Below are 19,445 nucleotides of genomic sequence, written 5' to 3'. Positions count from 1 at the left end.
GGCAGGGGTGGGGGGCTGGGGGTGGGGAGTGGGGGGCGCAGGGTCAGCCCTCAGAGTAGGCAGCACCTTGGAACAGTCCAACTGTAAAGAGGGCTGAGGAAAAGCAGTGCTGCTTTTGCCTGCCTGTTTTCCTACTTGCTAGTGCAAGTCCCTATGCTGCTGCTGCTATTGCTGCTGCTGCTGCTGCTGCTGCTGCTGTTGCTGCTGGTGATGGTTAGCATGTCTGGACTTCCAGCATGAACTGAAGACTAATGGTTTCCAGAAATTCTCTAGACTCTCAGTGTCATGCAGGAACTACTAAGGCATCCAGAATTGTAGACCAAGCAGCTACTGGCCTGCCCACTGTGCAACAGCCATTGCTGCTTTGAAATAAATCTGCTTTGTAGCATCTATTCATTTATTGGTACTTTCCATTCCATGAACTAGCACACAGTGAAATGTGTGTCTGGCTAACAACCCAGAGAGCCAGATAAACATCTCGTCAGAGTGGAACATAAGAGTGGAAGACATAAGAGATCACTGTCCCTCAGAACTGGAGTAAATGTCAATTTACCCATATAAGACCAGAGATTTCCAGTGTTCACATACATTGGCCGAATGACATGCAGCCATCTGATGTGACACTGTGCTGTGTTAATGCACCTGCAGGACAGGGTGGTGTCGCAGTTGTCTGGCTCAGCATTATGAGGGCTTCCTATTGTGCCAGCTAGTCGGACAGCACTAATTAGACTTAGTGAGTTTCTAAAATACAATTAAAAAAAAAAAACATTAAATTAGGAAGGGAACACGTTAGGGAGGCCTGAGAAAAATGGGGTATAAGCTTAACTCACTGTACACATTTATGAAGTTCTCAAATAATATTTTTTAAAGAAACTTTCAGGAGATCTAGAGTTCTGACAGTTTCTATTCCTCCGAGCTGCGCTGAGCCCTGAGACACACTGTGAGTAAGAACAAATGAGAAACACACCTAGAGCAGCCGTCCTACACTCACCTATGGGATCCACCCAAATCCCAAGAATGTCAGGTGGGATCCTGATCTCCAGGGACTCCAGAGTGGGGTCAGTCAGGTCCACGTCCTCGTGAACCACCTTAGCCAATGCTTCAGATGCCGGCACGTTGCCATTGAGGACTCTGCTGAGGAGCTCTGCTGTTGCCTCTTCTGTGGACTGTAGTTCCACTGTGATCTTTTCCCCTAGAATATGGACAAACTGGGGCCAGTGCTTCTTGAGAGTTCAGGGTAACAGACAGCAGGGGGCAGAGGGGCAGGGAAAGGAATGCCAATTTACCCTCGCATGACATGACCAGAGGTTTGTGGGGAATTCCTAGTGTGTTCACATACATTAGCTGAATGCCATGCAATTATCTGACGTAACACTGTGCCGCGTTCCTGTGCCTGTGGGGTAGGGAGGTGACACAGTTGTCTTGCTGTGCTGGGATAAGTTCTGAAGTCAGGTGGGGACAGCAATGGGACTGAAACCCTGGCAGCTGCCAGGATCCCGCGCAGCACATTACAAGGCTGTGGGTGCTGGGAGCTCCGTGCCCTCCATCTCAGTGGAGAGCTTAGGTCTCAGGACTCATCCAGCTCCCCAGAAAAAAGAAATTATCTACATAGGCAAAGTTTTGCATTATATTGAAGGGGCCCCACAGTCTAGATGAAATTCTCCAGACTTTGATAATTAGTCTGTTACTTAGTTTCTGTCTACTTTTCATGTGCTTGGGTTGCTCAGTCCATGTCCGAATGATACTGGAAAAAGATGTAGATTTTATCCACCCGTGGAAATGCTTCTACTTCTGTAATACTGCTTTTAGCAAAATATTGTTTATATTCAGTAGTATCTGTTGTGGCTGATCTAGAGGTGCTATGTATTCAAATGTTAATTACTGGGTCCCCAAGGTCTGACCACACCCTAGATGAGCACCTTCACATGTACCCCAGGTGATGCTGTGTGACTTTGCCTCCCAAGTTACCCCTGACTGACTAAATAAAGTTGCCTACAGCCTGGGCTGGGCAGGACAGAGGTAGGTGGCATGAAGGTGAGCAGGCTTTGGGGGTCGCAGAAGGACAGGGGACAGTAGTGCAGGAGAGGAAGGAGGAAAAGCAAGCAGCAGGTTGTCATGGGGTGGGTGAACCAGGAGCACGTGGCCTGCAGGAGCTTGCTCTGAGGACTGGCATGACGGAGAAAAGCGGTACGAATGGAAAACAAGTGCAGTACTTATGGGTCTTGGCTGGAGAGTAGACAAGATGGCTCAGAGAATGAGAATCTGCCAAGCCCCAGTGCACTAAGGCTTATTAAAAACTCCAACAGATCTTAGTCATTCTGATGAGGGTAAGATGGAATCTCAGAGTTGTTTTGATTTGCATTTGGAATGGGAAGATACAAGAGATGGAATAACAATTGAGATGTAATATGAATAAATTAATAAAGTATATTAAAAGACAACAACAACAAAAAATCCAACAGATACATAGCGGGGCATGGTGGTGCACGCCTTTAATCCCAGCACTCAGGAGGCAGAGGCAAGTGGATCTCTTTGAGTTTGAAGCCAGCCTGGTCTACAAAGGACAGCCAAGGCTACACAGAGAAATCTTGTCTCAGAGGGGGGAAAAAAACCCAACAGGCTTTTGTGTCCTTTATTTATATAATAGGAGGTTAAGGAATAACTGCCACTGAATTAACAATCAGCATTAATCAATAGTAATAAAAGAATTCATTTGTTTTACATAGGTATTAATAATATGTATTATTAACCTAATAATTGTTACTACTCTCTTTACACGTATCAGGTTAGACATAGTAATCTTTGAATGCAATAAAACTTAGTGGGTCAAATAACACACAAAAATTCTCCATGAAAGCCACCAGAAGCTGGATGCATCTCCAACAGAAACAGAAAGAAGAGGCCCTGCGTTTGTCTCCTGCAACATGCATCTTAGGCCCCTGGTGAGCCTGGCTGCCAGCTTCCAAGACAAGAGAAAGAAGAGGTAGGGAAAATAGGCAAAGTTAGCTGGACATGGTGGTTCATACCTAAAACTCTAGCACTTGGAGGTGGATGCCAGATGATTGGGACTTTAGGTCCAGCCTTGGCTTCATGGCAAGTGGAGGGTCAGTGTGGGCCACAATAGACCATGTCTCAACAGCAGGAAAAGGCACAACAGAGTAATAATAAAAAGTGACAGCTGAGCTGAGTATGGTGGGACACTCCTATAATTCCAACACTCAGAAGAAAGCTTGAGTTCAAGGCAGCCTGGGCTACCTATTGAGACCTTCTCAAGGAAAAAAAAAGTGGTGGTGGTGACGGGTGGGGGTTTGCAGATCCATGTCCCAAATACCCCAGCAGTTCCAACCAGCAGCACTAGGGAGCTCACTGTAAACCCTTGAGTACCACCTGGTTGTACTGAATTTTAAGAAAAGTCTGAGGTCTGATAGGATCAGCTCAACTCAGGGCCCAGTGGGAATGAATCTATCACAGTCACGACTCTGGGAGTTTTGCTTGGTTTGGGTGTACTGGGGATTCAGCCCAGGCTCTCCAGGAATGCTGTTCTGCCAAAGAGTTGCCTCTCCAGCCCACAGCAATGACTCTTGTAGGGGACGGGCTATATAGCCAATGTTCAGCCATCTTGTCAGAACCTAGGTTCCTATTTCTCCAGCAGTCTGCCATTTACCAGAAACCAGCTGACCCTGTCGTAGTTCGGCAGTTAGACTAAAGATAGGATTTAGATGGAGCCACCCTGTTGTAGTTTAACAGTTAGATTAGATAAAGATAGCAACATTTTCGGTGTGGCAGGATGTTGTGACCTGCTTGGAATTCCTCGCATCTTGAGATAGCCTACAGCTGGATTGCCATAGGATATGCTTCCCTGCCCTCTGACTTATAAAAACTCTGTGAAATTTCTCAATAAACGGGGTTTGATCAGAATCCAGACTTGCCCCCTTCTTCATGTCGTGTGTTCTGTCCCTATACAGGAAAATTTTCCTCCCGAGCATTAGTTGAACCCCGGCAGGCCGGGGCAGACTCTGACACCAAGTAGCTGTCACTGATATGTACTTGCATTTGAGTTATGTTAGGCTGTTAAAGAGTTGAGGGTTGACTGGCACTCGCTGCCTGGTGCTTCTCACCTCTAAAACTCGTGGGCCGTTCAAATGAGTAAATCATGGCTCCTGTGCTTAAGCTTGGCCCGTTGTCTCCATGACACTTAGAGGAAGTCCAAACTCACTGTAGTCCCAGCAAGCACCATGGCCTTCCCTGCCTCTCCCTGTTTTTCTGTCCTTTTGCCAACAGGAAAAAGGAATGTGAAATGCTTTTTGCCTCTTTAGTTCTAGACAAAAGGAGCATTTAACTGTTTATGAAATAGTCAAATGTAGGATTGTAAATGAGAATGTACTGTGAGTTAATCATAATAATTATTTCTAACTTTCAGAAGTTTAAATAAGATTGTCTTCTTTCGGAGAGTCATAGAAACGCATATAAAAACTTGGTACAAGACAGGTGGATGGTACATTCCTGTACTCTCAGCTGCTCTGGGAGTGAGAACATCACATGAGCTAAGAGTTTGAGACCAGCCTGGGCAACACAGCAAGGTACCATATCAACAGAACAATCGAAAAATAAAATAAAAAACTTGTACAAAATAGAACCTTCTAGTTAATCCAAGTACCTTTACAGATGGTCAAAGATGAACTTAAGGGTGACTAGAGCAACACCATGCATGACTTCAGAACTGAGGTATCTGCTACACTCTTACCCAAGAGCTGTAGAGTCATGGTATCCCCAGAGGGCTTTAAATTCCCACCCAGAAGCTGCTCAGTCATGTTGATGAGCATCTTCCTGGGGCATCAATGTCTACATTAGATGGTCAAAAGGCTGTAGAATCTTCCCAAAGCCTAGGTCACACTTAGCAAATTGCTACAGATTTAAATTTAGAATGACGCATGGACTGCTAAATTATTCCAAGAAACCGCCTCACCTCTCTCTGTCTTAAATGCCATGATATTCTGAGGTAGAGCCTAAATAAAACTTAACCATATTATAATGTTTGTTCCAAAAAGCTTCCTAGCATTCACTTATTTTATGTTCTGAGTTAGAGATTAGAATAATAATTAAGTGACAAAGCACATAAGTTTCATCTACTTACCCAAATCATTTGTAAACTCATTGGATTCTTCTCCATAAATTTTGTTCCCCAAGCCTGGAAACTGAAGGAGTCAGAATTTGACAAAAAGAAAACAAACAAGCAAACAAACACCCATACACCAAAAAACCCAAAACAGCCACAAAACCACCCCACGATCAGTTCTGAAGAGAGTTCCATGAGCACAGACAGAATTGAAAGAGAAAACCCTTCATGGGAGAATTCAGCTTGAGCATGGTAAGTCGACTTGGTTCCATACTTAGCTCCTTTGTCAGTCTAGAAAGTCTATGCACTCCATGCCGAGGTCTGGCTTCCTTATGTCCTTTCAGCTTTCTTCTGGAGAGCCACAGGCCTGGAGACATTTATTAACCCTGCTCCTATACACCACCCTGTGAAATCTCATGTTATTGTCCAAGTCCCCAAAGTAATTTTTATGTATGTACATATTTTATGTATATGGGTACTTTGCATGTATTGCTGCACACCAGAAGAGGGCATCTGAGCCCATCACAGACAGTTATGAGCTGCCATGGAGGCACCTGGATTGCAACCCAGGTTCTCTGGAAGAACAGCCAGTGCTCTGCTTTTGACCACTCCAGGTCCTAAAATCACATCCTAAGCATGCAGAGACAAGACTAGAAAGCAGTCTCAGATGTTATTTCTATCTTCAGGAACGGCTCTGCACCTGTCAGGTATGACATTAAGCTTTCCGGAAAATTCTATAGTGATCTATAAGGAAATACTATAGTGAACTGTGACTTACACACCAATACAGAGTGAATAAGGAATCAAGTAAGACTTTTCTCTCATCTCCGTATCAGTGTTCAGATAAACAGATTTCACGTCTGACACTCAGATGTTTTTCCTCAAAATGCTGCTGATGCAGATATTCCTCATGTTTTTGTGAAGGAATTGCTTCACATACTTAAACCTGCCCATCCCTAGATGGTCAGCCATCATAATGGCCACACCACCTGCTATTCTTTTTTCCTCTTTTGCAAAACAGAACAGACCTACAAGGGCTGGCAAGCGGCCAGTTTCCCAGCCCCACACCTACTTACAGAGCTGTTTAGAGGAATGCAGACAGAGGGGGGCTGAAATAAAAACATCTAAAGTAGCTCACATGGAAAGTATTTATTTCACAAATTCTGCCATTACTTGACGAACAATTGCCTGGGCTTGTTCTGATGTTCGGGGGCACATAATAGCCCATAAAAGTACTGTTGGCACATATCCAATCGAGTTGTTCAACCAGCCCTTGTATCCAAGTGCCTCCATCAGAAACAACAGAAAACAGGCTTCCTTCATTCAGCTCACCAAAGCCAGGAAAGGGCATGAAAAAATATATAGTTTTCATGCAATTTACTTATTCTTTTCTCGTGCCTGGAAGAGGATTTTTACTAAATTCTAAAGTAGTCCTTGGATTTAAATTCACTAAAATATTGAAATGTTTTAAATTATTTCCTTTCATAAAGCTCCATCCTCCCAAATTTCAAGAAGTAGAAGGGGAAAGAATCAATAAAAGGCCACTGAATCCACAAGGACACAGAGCAGGAGCCATTCCTTATGTTCAAGCACCCAAGGTGTCAAGCTGTGTAACTTCAGGCAACTTGTCCCAGCTCTCTGTGGCACATTCATCACAGTGGAACAACAGCACTTACCGTACAGAATTGCTGTGGGGTGAGTGAGCTAGATTCTTAAAGCTCGGCACACTAAGCACGTCTATGTGCCTGCTGGCGTTCCGATTACTGCTTCAGAATACTGGCTTTATCTAGTTGTTTCCACACACGCAACCACAATCACTCTTTGCTGTGACTTTATTTTTACAGCAGAATAAAGGGAGGACTTCACCCAAATCCAAGACAAAACAGTACATAAATGGCTGGGTTGGTAAGCCAGACACAGGTCACCGCTCTGAAATAAGAGCGACAGACCATGGACGCAGAGAAGCCTCAGTGGCCCTCAGCAGCACGTGCCTAAGTTATGCTCTGTTGCGGAGAACTCAGAGAACGTGCATGATTTATTAACAAGAAACCCGACATTGAGTAAAAGGGCCGATAGTGTGTGCTCGTGTCAGGATTCTGAGTGCTCATCAATGATATCCTGAAATACAGTAATAAAAAGAAAGGAGGGCGGAAAGATGTTTGAACATAAGAGACTGTAAGGGTTAGTGAGACGCTTGCTGTTTACTCTGAGGCACACAGAGCCAAGCCTCTCACAGCCACTGCAGCGGCCCTGACCTCTTACCTTGCTCTCCATGTTCTGTTTTATAACTTCCTGCACCAGCACATCCGCCAGGGTCTTGAAATCTGCAGCAAACTTCTTGTTCTTCTCGGCATCTTTCTTCTCCTGGATAAGCAGCTGGAAGAGGGCCTCCTGCTGCCGGCAGGCCCTGGCGATGTTTGCAGCCTTCTCTGAGACGCGGAGCAGTTCCTGGAGGATGTCTGACATTTCTAGTGCTTGCCGCTCAGTCTCCCCCACCCTCCAGCGGTTCTCAGCTGTAAAAGCACAAGAATGTGAAAGAGAAAGCAGCTCAGAGATCGATGACGTCATGGCACCTCGCCCACTAACACCCAGCTGGCAGCAACCTGTCAGCCTGGCAGAGCTGCTGGTGAGCTGCATCACATTTTCAGCATGCAAGACTGAAGATACAATCCAAACATTGAGCCTTATTTCTCAAAATCTTGTAAAACAATTACACCCTCAAAAAAAAAATCGCTCAAAGAACTGAATTTTCAGTAAGAGAAAAAAAAAAATCTTTGAATGACAATCTATGTTACAGAACCCCAGTGAGAGAGTACCAGCGTGTCAGAGGGAAGTCACATTCTTGCAGTGACCTTCCTCATAACACAGCCTTATGAAGATTGAAGTACCACTCCTCTTCTGCGACAAGGATGGGGGTGTCGTGCATGCTGCTGGCTCCATGCATTAAGTGTCAGAGCAGCAAGCATTGTGTCCTCAGGACTCCAAGGCCACTCTTGGGCTAGCACTGTAAAGCATCTCACAGCCCACGTCATTAAAAACATTCCAGTGACATATGCCATCTGCCATCAAGTTGCAGCCTACACAACAAAGTGAGGGGAAATTTGCACCTTCCTGGGACTTGAGAAGTTCTGGCTTCTAAGAACCATGTAGTGGTCCTACATCTTTCCTTCTGTTCTTCTTCAATTGTACGGAGCCCTGGCTTTCCTGGAACTCACTCTCCAGCTGGCCTGCCTTGCCTCCCACATGCTGGGATCAAAGGTCTGGGTCGCCCATCTACTGGGCCTGTAGCTAAAGGCTTCCCCAGCACTCATCTTGTTGAAAACGTGAAATATTCTGCTTCCATCCTGAGAGAACTGTGTGCGGTTGCCCTGCCCCGTGTTCCGGCTCAGGATCTGAAGCATGGGTGGGCTGAGGAACTTCTAAAGGGTTATACGAGACTAAAAGGCAGAGCTCGGCATTGCTCACATATAACACTAGGGTTCTGCACGATCACACAGTTTCCTCCATTAATAGAAGCTTCAGGCTGAGAATTCCCTCAGCTATGAAAATGCTGATGCAGGGGCATGCTGAGCTGTTATAGCCCTGATTGTCTTAAGTTTGCTCAACACAATGTTTTTAATGGTCGGCTTCCTGAGAAAATATGCTCCTCCACAGAAATAAAGGGAAGGTGAATAAAACAAGGAGACATCCCTTCTCGCTCCTGTATGTGCTGTCCTGTCAGGGGTCATCTCTGGAGGCCGGTGATAGGACAGGTACTAACTCTGTGACACTGGACTTGGAGACACACAGGTTTCCAGAGAGCAGCTGACATAATTGTTCCAAGTCCCCACCCAAGACTTTTTCATCAGTCAGTAACTTTCCTTAATCTGTGGTAAGAAATTAAGAATTAAAATATTTTCAGATAAGATAGACTAAAATTAAGTAAAGTAGGAAAGACCTTAAAATAACCTGCTGTGATGTGTTTTGAGGCAGGTTCTCATGTGGCCCTGCTGGTTCACTCTTGCTATGAACCTGAGGATGCCTTGAGTACTTGGTGCTCCAGCGTCCCTGGTCTAGCTAGGACTGCAGATATGCACCAGTGTTCTAGCTAGGACTGCAGATATGCACCAGTGTTCCAGCTAGGACTGCAGACATGTACCAGTGTTCCAGCTAGGACTGCAGATATGCACCAGTGTTCTAGCTAGGACTGCAGACATGTACCAGTGTTCCAGCTAGGACTGCAGATATGCACCAGTGTTCTAGCTAGGACTGCAGACATGTACCAGTGTTCTAGCTAGGACTGCAGATATGCACCAGTGTTCTAGCTAGGACTGCAGACATGTACCAGTGTTCTATCTAGGACTGCAGATATGCACCAGTGTTCTAGCTAGGACTGCAGATATGCACCAGTGTTCCAGCTAGGACTGCAGACATGTACCAGTGTTCTAGCTAGGACTGCAGACATGCACCAGTGTTCCAGCTAGGACTGCAGATATGCACCAGTGTTCTAGCTAGGACTGCAGATATGCACCAGTGTTCCAGCTAGGACTGCAGACATGCACCAGTGTTCCAGCTAGGACTGCAGATATGCACCAGTGTTCTAGCTAGGACTGCAGACATGCACCAGTGTTCCAGCTAGGACTGCAGACATGCACCAGTGTTCCAGCTAGGACTGCAGACATGCACCAGTGTTCTAGCTAGGACTGCAGACATGCACCAGTGTTCTAGCTAGGACTGCAGACATGCACCAGTGTTCCAGCTAGGACTGCAGACATGCACCAGTGTTCTAGCTAGGACTGCAGACATGCACCAGTGTTCTAGCTAGGACTGCAGATATGCACCAGTGTTCTAGCTAGGACTGCAGACATGCACCAGTATTCTAGCTTCTGGGTGTTGCACATGTGAATGTATGCACATGTACACATGTAGGTACATGTGTGTGTGGCACATGTGCATGTAAGTATACATGCAGTGTAGATTAGAGGTTGATATTTTGTGTCTTTTTAAAACCCTTTCCCACTTTGTATTTGAGACAGGGTATGACACTTAACCTGGAGTTCATACATCGATTAGACTGGCTGGGCATCTGCCTAGTTCTGCTTTCCAAGTGCTGGGATCAAAAGCATGTGGCACAGCTTTATATATGAATGTTGAGGAGCTAACTCAAGTCGTCATGCTGTGCACACTTTATTAAGTGAGCCATCTATCTATTTCTGTCCCCCACACGCAAAATTTTGGAAAAATATAATACTGTATGGCCTGTAAATGTTTCTGAGAAATAATTAATAAAAACATGAAAGCTATAATATTAAGTAAAAAATGAGCTATGACCATATTTGTGTGTATTATATTATCTTTATATTATTGATTTGTCATTATATTATCAATTTGTGTGGGAGGGACTAATAGGTAATATTTTCAAGGTAGTCGATTTATAGTATAGTTATAGATGACTTATTTGACTTTTTCATAATCAAATATTCTACAGTATATCTGCAGTGCATATAGTTTATTTTGTATATTATAATTCTATAAGAAATGATATTATTTAGTGTTTTGTGTGTTGTAGGTGTGTGATTTTAACTGAACTTTGCGTCTTGCACATACTAGCCAAATGTTTTACATTTAGCTACCTCCCTAGCTGTAAATTTTTGATATATGAGACAGGGTCTTGCTAACCTGCCCATGCTGGCCTTCAGCTGGATATAAAGTCCTGGCCTACCTTGACCTTCTGATCTTCTTGCCCCAGACTCTTAAATATCTGGGATTACAGGCCTGCATCAAAAACCATCAAATAAATGACAAACAAACAAAATGGCCAAGCAATGATGTCATACACCTTTAATCCCAGCACTTGGTAGGCAGAGGCAGGCAGATCTCTGAGTTAAGCCCACCCTGCTCTACAGAGTGAGTTTCAGGACAGCCAGAACTACACAGAGAAACGCTGTCTTGAAAACCAAATAAAGAAGAAAAAAAAAACTGAAACTGAATCTATAAAAATTCCTAGGTTCCTTGATGCAACGGTCCAAGCGAAATGTGCCTGTAGTAATAACAAAACATTCCAGCTCTCCAGGATAACACAGCTGAATTCAAGCCACCTCAGCTCCCTAAGAAAGCCCTTTATCACCAGCCAAGGACAATACAGGCAGCAAACTTTAACCCCCTACCCAGATCTAGCCAATGGACAGAACATTCTCCACAGTTGAGTGGAGAGTGGGGTCTGACTTTCACACGTACTCTGGTGCCCCATATTCGACCATGTCCCCTGGAGGGGGAGACCTGGTGGCACTCAGAGGAAGGACAGCAGGCTACCAAGAAGAGACTTGATACCCTATGAGCATATACAGGGGGAGGAAAAGTGGAAAATGGGAGGGAAGGAGGAATGGGAGGGTACAAGGGATGGGATATCCATTGAGATGTAACAAGAATAAATTAATAAAAAATTAAAATAAAACAAACAAAAAAAAAACCAAAAAACAAAAACAAAAAAAGAAAGCCCTTTATTTCCAGACTTGATCTTGTTAGAAGCTTCACTTTACTTTGTTGTGGACCTAAACATTAAGAAGAACAGCATTCTTATAACAAAGCCACTTGAACTCAGAAATATTTCACAGCATCCATTACGTAATGATAAGAGATACACAAATGTTCTCACTATAACACATGAGCCACAAGAGTATAAATTCAGTGACCGTGACTTTGACTTATTAGCAAATTAGAGCTCTGCAGTACCGTAAGAGCAAAGAGCCAATGAACCAAGGCTGCCTGAGTTCTGTCTGATTGCCAAGCAGCATGAGGACATAAAGGAGTCCATCTTGTTTATCAGCATCATTAAATCCAGTGTTTATCCCAGTGCTGGCCCCTCTGGGAACCACTGCTAAGGATCCTTTAACCCCGGGTCCCTCCTCCTCCTGCCCCTTCTCCGAAGCAACCTCTAGGGGGTCTGTGACCAAAGTCTGGGTTTCTGAGAAAAGAGCCAGCGTGGGAACCCTGACAGGATTCTTCTGGACCCCCAGGAAAGACCTAAGCCACTGCCTTTCTACCGTGCCTGACACGGCTCCTACTCCCCCCAAGACTGGGCAGTTGCCAGAGACCCTGGGGGGCGGGGGCAGGTCAGGACTGTGGCTGTGCCCCCTCCTACTCCTACACATTGGTCAGGATGGGTCCCAAGTAATGTGTGTGTCCTCATTCAGCTGACTTCAGAGCCACAAGGAGTCTCCCTGGCTCTGAAAGGTTGACGTGTTGCCCTCTGGCCATGGAGACAAAGCTGCGCCCTGAGGCACCACCACTAGCACCTCCTCCCCAGGGCCGTCTCCCATGCCACCACCACCAGACAAGGTGGATGACTTCTCCTGCCAGTCCCGCAGGGCTTGGCCAGGCGTTCACACAGCTGTTCTCGGTTCCGCTATCAGAAGAACCAGCAGGAGCTTCACTGCACTACTCCTGCTCAAAGATGTGCCAGCCTCTGAGTTGCATGACTTGCTGAGCTGGAAACTGGCCCAATGTGGGGGTGATGTTTGACTCCTTGGACTGTGTGGCCGACCACAACCGGAAGGAAATGAAGCGTGCAGCTCTCAATGAACTGGCAGAATGTGTGAGGAGCACCCGGGGTGTCCTCATCAAGTCCATCTACCCAGACATCATCTGCAAGATATCAGTAAATACCTCCTGGACCCTGTCACCCAATGAAAAGCCCGAATTTAACCCTGAAGAAAATAAGCCCAACCTTGAGCCTTCGTGACCACATCTCCGGCTGGTACGTGAGTTTTTTCCTGAGTTTCTTGCAGAGTCCAGATTTATAGCCCTCTGTAGCCAAGAGATACATGGATCACACGTTTGTCCTGATTCTCCTGGAACTATTTGACAGCGAGGACCCTGAGGAAGGTGAGTACCTCAAGACCACCTTGCATCAGGTACGGAAAGTTACCTGGGTCCCCGAGCCTATATCCCGAAAGAGTGCAACCACATCTTCCTCTGGTTCATGTGTGAGCTGGAGCATCTCCATGGTGTAGCTGAGCTGCTGGAGATCTCAAGAAGCATCCGCAGTGGCTTTGCGCTGCCCCTGACAACTAAGCTCAAGTGGTTCCTGGTTCGAGTCCTGATCCCTTTGCACTCTGTCAAGTCGCTGTCTGTTCTTCATGCCCGGATGGCATACTGTGTGGCGCAGTTCGTGGAGAACGATGCCGCCTCGACAGGGCATGTTATCCGGGGCTCCTCAAATACTGGCCTAAAACCTGCACCCCGAAGGAGGTGATGTGCCTGGGGGAAGGGATTCTTGATGTCATAGAGCCCTCCCAGTTTGTGACGATCCAGGAGGCCCCTCTTCAAGCACGTGGCTCCCTGTGTCTTCCAGGGCCCATTTCCAGATCGCAGTCGGGACCAGTGATGACATCCTGAGACTCACTGAGGACAACTGCCACACTGTGCTGCCTGCGGTATTTGGGACCCTCTACCAAGTGTCCAAGGGGCAGTGGAATCAAGCCATCGCATCCCTGATCTACAACGTGCTCAAGACTTTCATGGAGATGAACGGAAAGCTGTTCGATGAGCTTACAGCCTCCTACAAGCAGGAGCAGCAGAAGGCCTGGGAGCGTCAGGAACTATCGCGAGGTTTGGAGGAGCTGCGCTACAACAGCTACAGGGGACCCAAGGGACCAAGGAAGCCCCTGTCCCTCGGCCTATACCAGCAAGGGTCAGAGCTAGACAAATCTAGAAAGAAGCTAAACCCGGAGCTCTCAGCCCCTCCATCCCTTCTGCCCTGGGGTCCCGTAAAGCTCACCCCTCCCCATAGCCTTGTCAGAATGGCTCTAGGACTCTCCCTGCCAGTCCCAAGGGAACAGCTTTCATGGGGGGACAGGACAAGAATGCAAGACAGACGGTTGTCTTAGCAGCAGAACTCTCAGGCCTTTGTGGTAAGGTTCTGGCAAGGCTAGACCAGGGCGAGTGTACAACTGGGACGCTGCCATCAGGGACCTTCCCTGGCCCCACACAGCTGGGCTCTAGGCTGCAGCTGGACTCTACGCCTTGCTCCTGGCCTGGGGCATGGGCACGCAGCACCTGGCTTGGCCTGCTTCAGCGTGGCCAGGGCCTTCCTCATCCCCACCATGGGAGTACAGTTACCCATTCTGCCCAGATCACCCTCAATAAGACACTGCCCAGGGACATCTTTCTCTCCTCTCCTTGTTCCCTTTGCGTTTATTGGGCGAGGGGTGGGGAGTGGGGGTGGGGGGCGGAGAGTGAAGGCACAGGCAAGAAGAGATTCACCTTGTCCTGGGGCGAGGAAGGGTGATTACAGTAATCATGGTCTGCCTCCTTCACCTGGCTAGGGGGCAGACTTAATAAAGTTCAAAATTCAAACAAACAAACCAACACCCTAATGTTTATGCCTCCACACCCCTTCTTTTAATCTGAAAGAAAACACTGTACCAGTTACACCCTTGGGTAAGCTTCTACACAGCCACCTCCGGGAACTGCAGACCGTGATGCTCAGGGGTGGGGTGGGGTGGGGGAAGTGTGGAGGGGTATGAGCTCTACAAAATCAGAGTACCACATCCGGGTTTTCAGGTCCAGACTCACCCTACCAAGTCAACCTTAACCTCTTTCTCTTCCGGCCCAAGACACCACTCTTAGGTTTTGTCAGGCTCCTTGTTTCCGCTGAGCCTTTCTCCAGCTAGCTTAATCACACAAGCCCCTCTCCTGCTCATGCGCTTCCTCTGGGGTCTCAGGTCTCTAGAAAACAAGCTCCTACAGCCCACATACAAAACGTTCTAAATTTCCGGCAGGGTACAAGTTTACCATTCTTGATTTGGGGAGATGGAGGCAGCCAGGCGCTTGAGGCCAGCATACAAAGTTCTGTTCTCAATGGGCAACTTTCTCATTAAGCTGCTGACCTACTGCTTTCTGGCAGGAAGGCTCATTTCTTCCCTGCAAAGTCACTGCTGTGGCCTCTGTAAGCTCCTTTCTTATCTCTGCCAGTTTATCCTGAGCTCATTCACGCAGATAAAAGAATAAATAGCCTTGGACAAGTCCCCTCTACCTGCAATAGTTGACACACGCTGTTTATGAACAGAATTGGGAGATAGCACCAGCACACAATTTCTTCAGTTTTCTATGGAAATTATCTTTCAAATCACTTTAAAAAGCAAATTTAATGTACCAGTATTTGTCTTACTCACTTTAGATGGCCTCTTTTGGAGGTTGGCTGGCACCCGATGGCAGGAATCTTAGTGGAACCATACAGGGAAGATTATTCATGTCTGTTGCTGGTAGTGGTTGTTTTACTTTTAGGGGTGTGTTTGTGTTCGTGTGTGTGTGCGTGTGTGCGTGCATGTACAAGCGTTATTAGAATAAAGGCCTTAGCATGGCTGGTAAGTATTCTACACTAAGCTACATTGCTGGCTCGTGGGGTTTTTGAGACAGGGTCCCACTGTGTGGCTCAGCCTTGAGCTCGATTTGAGCGTACGTCACTACTTAATTGACAGTCCGTTCCCCATTTACTCCCAGAAAAGCCCTTTCCTCAGCTAGTGCTCATACTCACTCTCTAGGTACTTGTAAGTTCACGGTCCAGTGATGTCCCTCTTAACCAACTGCATAGCATTAGTGATGGGGACAGACAGGAGCTTCAATCATGACAAAGGCCTAATTCTTCTTGTGTCCATTTGCTGTGTAAGAATGGGTGGCCTCAGAGTTTGTATGAAAGTCAGACCTCACTCACCACTCAATGGTGGAGAACGTCCTGTCCATCGGCTAGATCTGGGTAAGGATTCAAAGTTTACTGCCTATATTTTCCTTGGCTGGTGCCATAGTTTGAGCAGGAAGGACCCCAGGACCCAGATCTGCCCATCATGTTCTTCTTGTAGGTTTCCAGGACCCTCTGGATCCTATTTCCCCATTCTCCCATGCTTCTCTCACCTAAAGTCCCAATAGGATGTCCTCCCCTCTGACCCACTTTCCTGGTAAGTAAAGTCTTTTTCTGACCACGTCCCCTTGAAGGGAAGGCCTGGTGGCACTCAGAGGAAGGATAACAGGTCACCCAAAAGAGACTCGATACCCTATGAGCATATACAGGGGGAGGAGGTTCCCCCTCAGTCACAGACATAGGGGAGGGGAGTAGGGGGGAAGCGGGAGGGAGGGAAGAATGGGAGGATACAAGCGATGGGCTAACAATTGAGATGTAATATGACTAAATTAATAAAAATGGTAATAATTGAGTTATCAAAAAAAAAAAAAAAGAATGGGTGGCCTCCCGATTAGAAAGGTGTTTCCTCATCACTCTGGAGTGGGCAGCCCATCCATCCCTCTCCTCACCTGGCCTCTCCTATGTGGGCATGTGACGCTGGCATGCCTCCCTCTTCTTATAAGGACTTAGAATGTGTTAGGCCCAGCCATGTGACCGAATGCCATGTTTAGAGTTCCTTCCTCTAAATAGTAATTTCTTAATGTTCTTAGGGACTTGGCTCCAGGCTCTCCAAACACCAAAATACTCCAGTCTTCATGAAAAAATGGCTCAATATTCACATAGAGCCTAGGCACATCTCTAGTTTACTGATAATATCTGTTGGCCTTCAGACCTGGGACAAGTAGCTGAGGTGACTTTTTAACCAAAGCGGGCCTGGCCTCCAGGTTCACCCAGCATTTCTCAGTCCCTCCCTGTTATAGGGCATGGCTGGCATACCCTGCCCTCTAGCCAGAACTTTCCAGCCCAGCGGCTGGCCTTCCCTATACAATCCAGACTTTTAGTTCTTCCTTCTCTTTTTCTATTTCTTCTGCCTTCCCTCTATCCCCCTCTCCCCATTTTTCGGTCTCCCCCTGCATGGTGATTTCCCTGGGACCTGTGAACCCACTGAGAGCTGCCCCCAAAGAAACCTGATTTATAAACTCTAATCCAGCTTGAATTGACTCATTTTGTTGGGTGGAAGAATGCTTATCAATATCCAGCTTACTGTAAATTAAAGGGCGTTCATCTGTATCTAGGAAATAACAGCAAGAAAACAGCGATATGTGCTCAATCTACCCACACATTTCATCAACTATTTCCCACTGATGTTTGATTGACCCCAGGCACGAGTGTTCATAAAGGCCCAGTCACAGCTGGAGGCACTAGGGTCAGGGCTTCAGTATCTCATCTGAAAGAGGCCAGCACAACCCACCCCTTGTCTTTTGTGTTCTGCTCAGATTGTAAATGAGATTTCCTTCTTTTCTTGTGTGGTCCAGAAGTTTACTTTTATGAGACAAACGTTCCAGTTAGCTGTGCCTACTAGGGACTCAGTGAGAACAGTTTCACCGCAAGGCTTGTTCTGCGATGACCTATCAAGCCGCTGCTCAGCAAAACAGGCCTGGTGGAGCTTCATTCTTTACCTCAGACCCGGTGTTTGTGAGAATGCACCCATGTAGTACATAAATATCAACAGATAAATGCATATATAGACATAATATTGTGTCATAGTATCAGATAGAATTAGAGTCTCTGGCTTTGGGGAGATTTTCAAGTCTAATTGGAAAAATATTGACAAAAAAAAAACAAAAAAAAGGAAATATGACAGTCAAAACCAAAACTCAAAACAAACAAACAAACACACACACACCAGTGTGGGGGACTGGGGCAATGGCTCAGTCTGTAAAGTGCCTGCCACACAGCCACAAGGACCTGAGGTTTGATTCTCAGCACTCAGAAAGCAGAGTGCGGTGGTGCATGTCTGTAACCCTATCTTGTGGGGGAGGGGCAGCAGGACATGTGAATTTCCGGAACTCACCAGTCAGGCAGATAAGACGAACCAGAGCTCAAGATTCACTGAGAGACCCTGTCTCAAAGAGCAACATAGGAAGCAGCTGAGTACACCCAAAGTTGCCCTTTGATTTCCTTATGCATGCATACATAGATCTCCTGTACAGACAGATGTTTACGCACACACATGCACGCATGCAATGCCCTCCCTCCCCAAACACAAAAATACTATTTACAAAGACAAGACTTATGTTCAATTTCTGCCTATTCTTTCTTCTCATTAGAACACTGGAGCCAAGCCAGGCCTGGCGGGTAGGCATGCCTGAGATCCCAGCATTGAGAAGGAGGTGAGGGTAGAGCAATTGTGGGGAGTTCAAGGTAAGTTCAAGGCCAACCCAGGCTCATGAAACCTTGTCTCAAAAAAAAAAACAACAAAAAAAAACTAAATCAGATATTTAAAATCAGATCTGAGGCTAGGGAGCTAGTGCAACAGTAGAGCACTTGCCTAGCCTGTGTGAGCTCTGAGCTTGATCTCAAGTATGAGAAGAAAAGAAAAGAATCAGCAAGCTTTCCACAAACGTAAGAGGCAACGAGCAATATAATGTGAAAGGGCAAAGCTTTGCAATCAACCCAGCCTGCATTCTCAACCTAGTTCAGCTGTGTGCCATCAGTTAACTCACGCAGCCTCTCTGAGCCTCTCCTCATCTGCAATTGCGGGATAAAACTTACCTTGTACTGATGTCTGAAGATCAAAAGAGTGTCTGCTAAGGCACTAGCTCAGAGCCTGCACAGGTAGAGAATGAAGGGCAGTTCTGACTGTTGGTGCTAGGTGTTCCTAGTGGGTGCTGGGAATTGACCCTCACAGACAACACAGTCATATGTTTCTCCTTGACAAAGTACAAGGCTGGCAAGTTATGTGGGTCACTGAAGGCTTCTCTTTAAAATTTACTAGTTCATTAAATCCCAGAGCCTGGGAACTATTTGTAATGCTCTGAGCAACCCAGAATAAGGTCCCTTTATGTAGGGCAGCTCTGATCGCTTCAGTGTCTGGGTGGATGGGTGGATACTCTGGCTCCTGGAGGCTGTGTGCAGACTCACGTCAGACCATCTGAGGATGGCCTGGGAGAGATACTTTTCTATGAAGGGGATGTTTTGTCAGGAGACTCTGAAGATTCTAGGGTCCAGGGATCTACTCTTGTGAGAAGAGCTTGGCTTTGTCTGAACCTGGCCGTGCTCTTTAGTTGTCCACAGTGACAGGAGCACAAGACAGAGACGAGGGTCCTCAACAAAACAGACAACTCACAAATGGCAGAATAGTTCACAGTGTTTCTGCGGCCATCTCCTCCTTCTCACAGAAAATCCAAGTCTGTGGAGGCCATGTCTGTACCCCTTATACACTGTCTGCATCCCACCCCCCACTATTCACATCCTAGTCAGTCTTTGACCCATCCTTCCAATGAGCTAACACCAACAATAACTCAAATAACCACCAATAATAAAATGAAACCAACTATAGCACATTCACACAGCAGTGGAAAATGAATGACTGCAGCAGTCAACAACACAGAGGCAGCTCACAATGCTTCTGTCATTAAAGAAGGCAGCCTCAAGAAAATAGCTTCCAGC

The 19,445-nt window shown here is 46.4% G+C and overlaps 1 protein-coding gene and 1 pseudogene across 7 annotated transcripts in view; one reads left to right on the top strand and one right to left on the bottom strand.

The window, feature by feature from the left end:
- The window catches only part of INPP1 (inositol polyphosphate-1-phosphatase), a 30,769-nt gene that overhangs the window by 3,050 nt on the left and 8,274 nt on the right, over nt 1-19,445 (bottom strand). For 2 of the 6 annotated variants that reach the window (XM_084778878.1, XM_084778879.1), the window contains exons 2-4: nt 7,379-7,629; nt 5,135-5,195; nt 992-1,192 (exon numbers count right to left, since the gene is read on the bottom strand). In XM_084778878.1, coding sequence (XP_084635004.1) covers nt 992-1,192; nt 5,135-5,195; nt 7,379-7,582 — 466 coding nt within the window. In that variant the 5' untranslated portion in view covers nt 7,583-7,629. Of the gene's footprint in view, nt 1-991; nt 1,209-5,134; nt 5,196-7,378; nt 7,630-13,022; nt 13,128-15,632; nt 15,654-18,548; nt 18,570-19,445 lie in introns of those variants that run through there. The other 4 variants (XM_084778882.1, XM_084778880.1, XM_084778881.1 and 1 more) reach the window with 4 other exon arrangements.
- Nucleotides 11,140-14,248, top strand: LOC311595856 (serine/threonine-protein phosphatase 2A 56 kDa regulatory subunit beta isoform-like; annotated as a pseudogene). Its single transcript has one exon. The product of its transcript is annotated as a serine/threonine-protein phosphatase 2A 56 kDa regulatory subunit beta isoform-like (transcript).

Source organism: Acomys minous (assembly GCF_964271855.1).
Source record: "Acomys minous genome assembly, chromosome: 4".
Classification (NCBI taxonomy): Eukaryota; Metazoa; Chordata; class Mammalia; order Rodentia; family Muridae; genus Acomys; species Acomys minous.
This window is presented reverse-complemented; position numbering and strand designations above follow the sequence as displayed.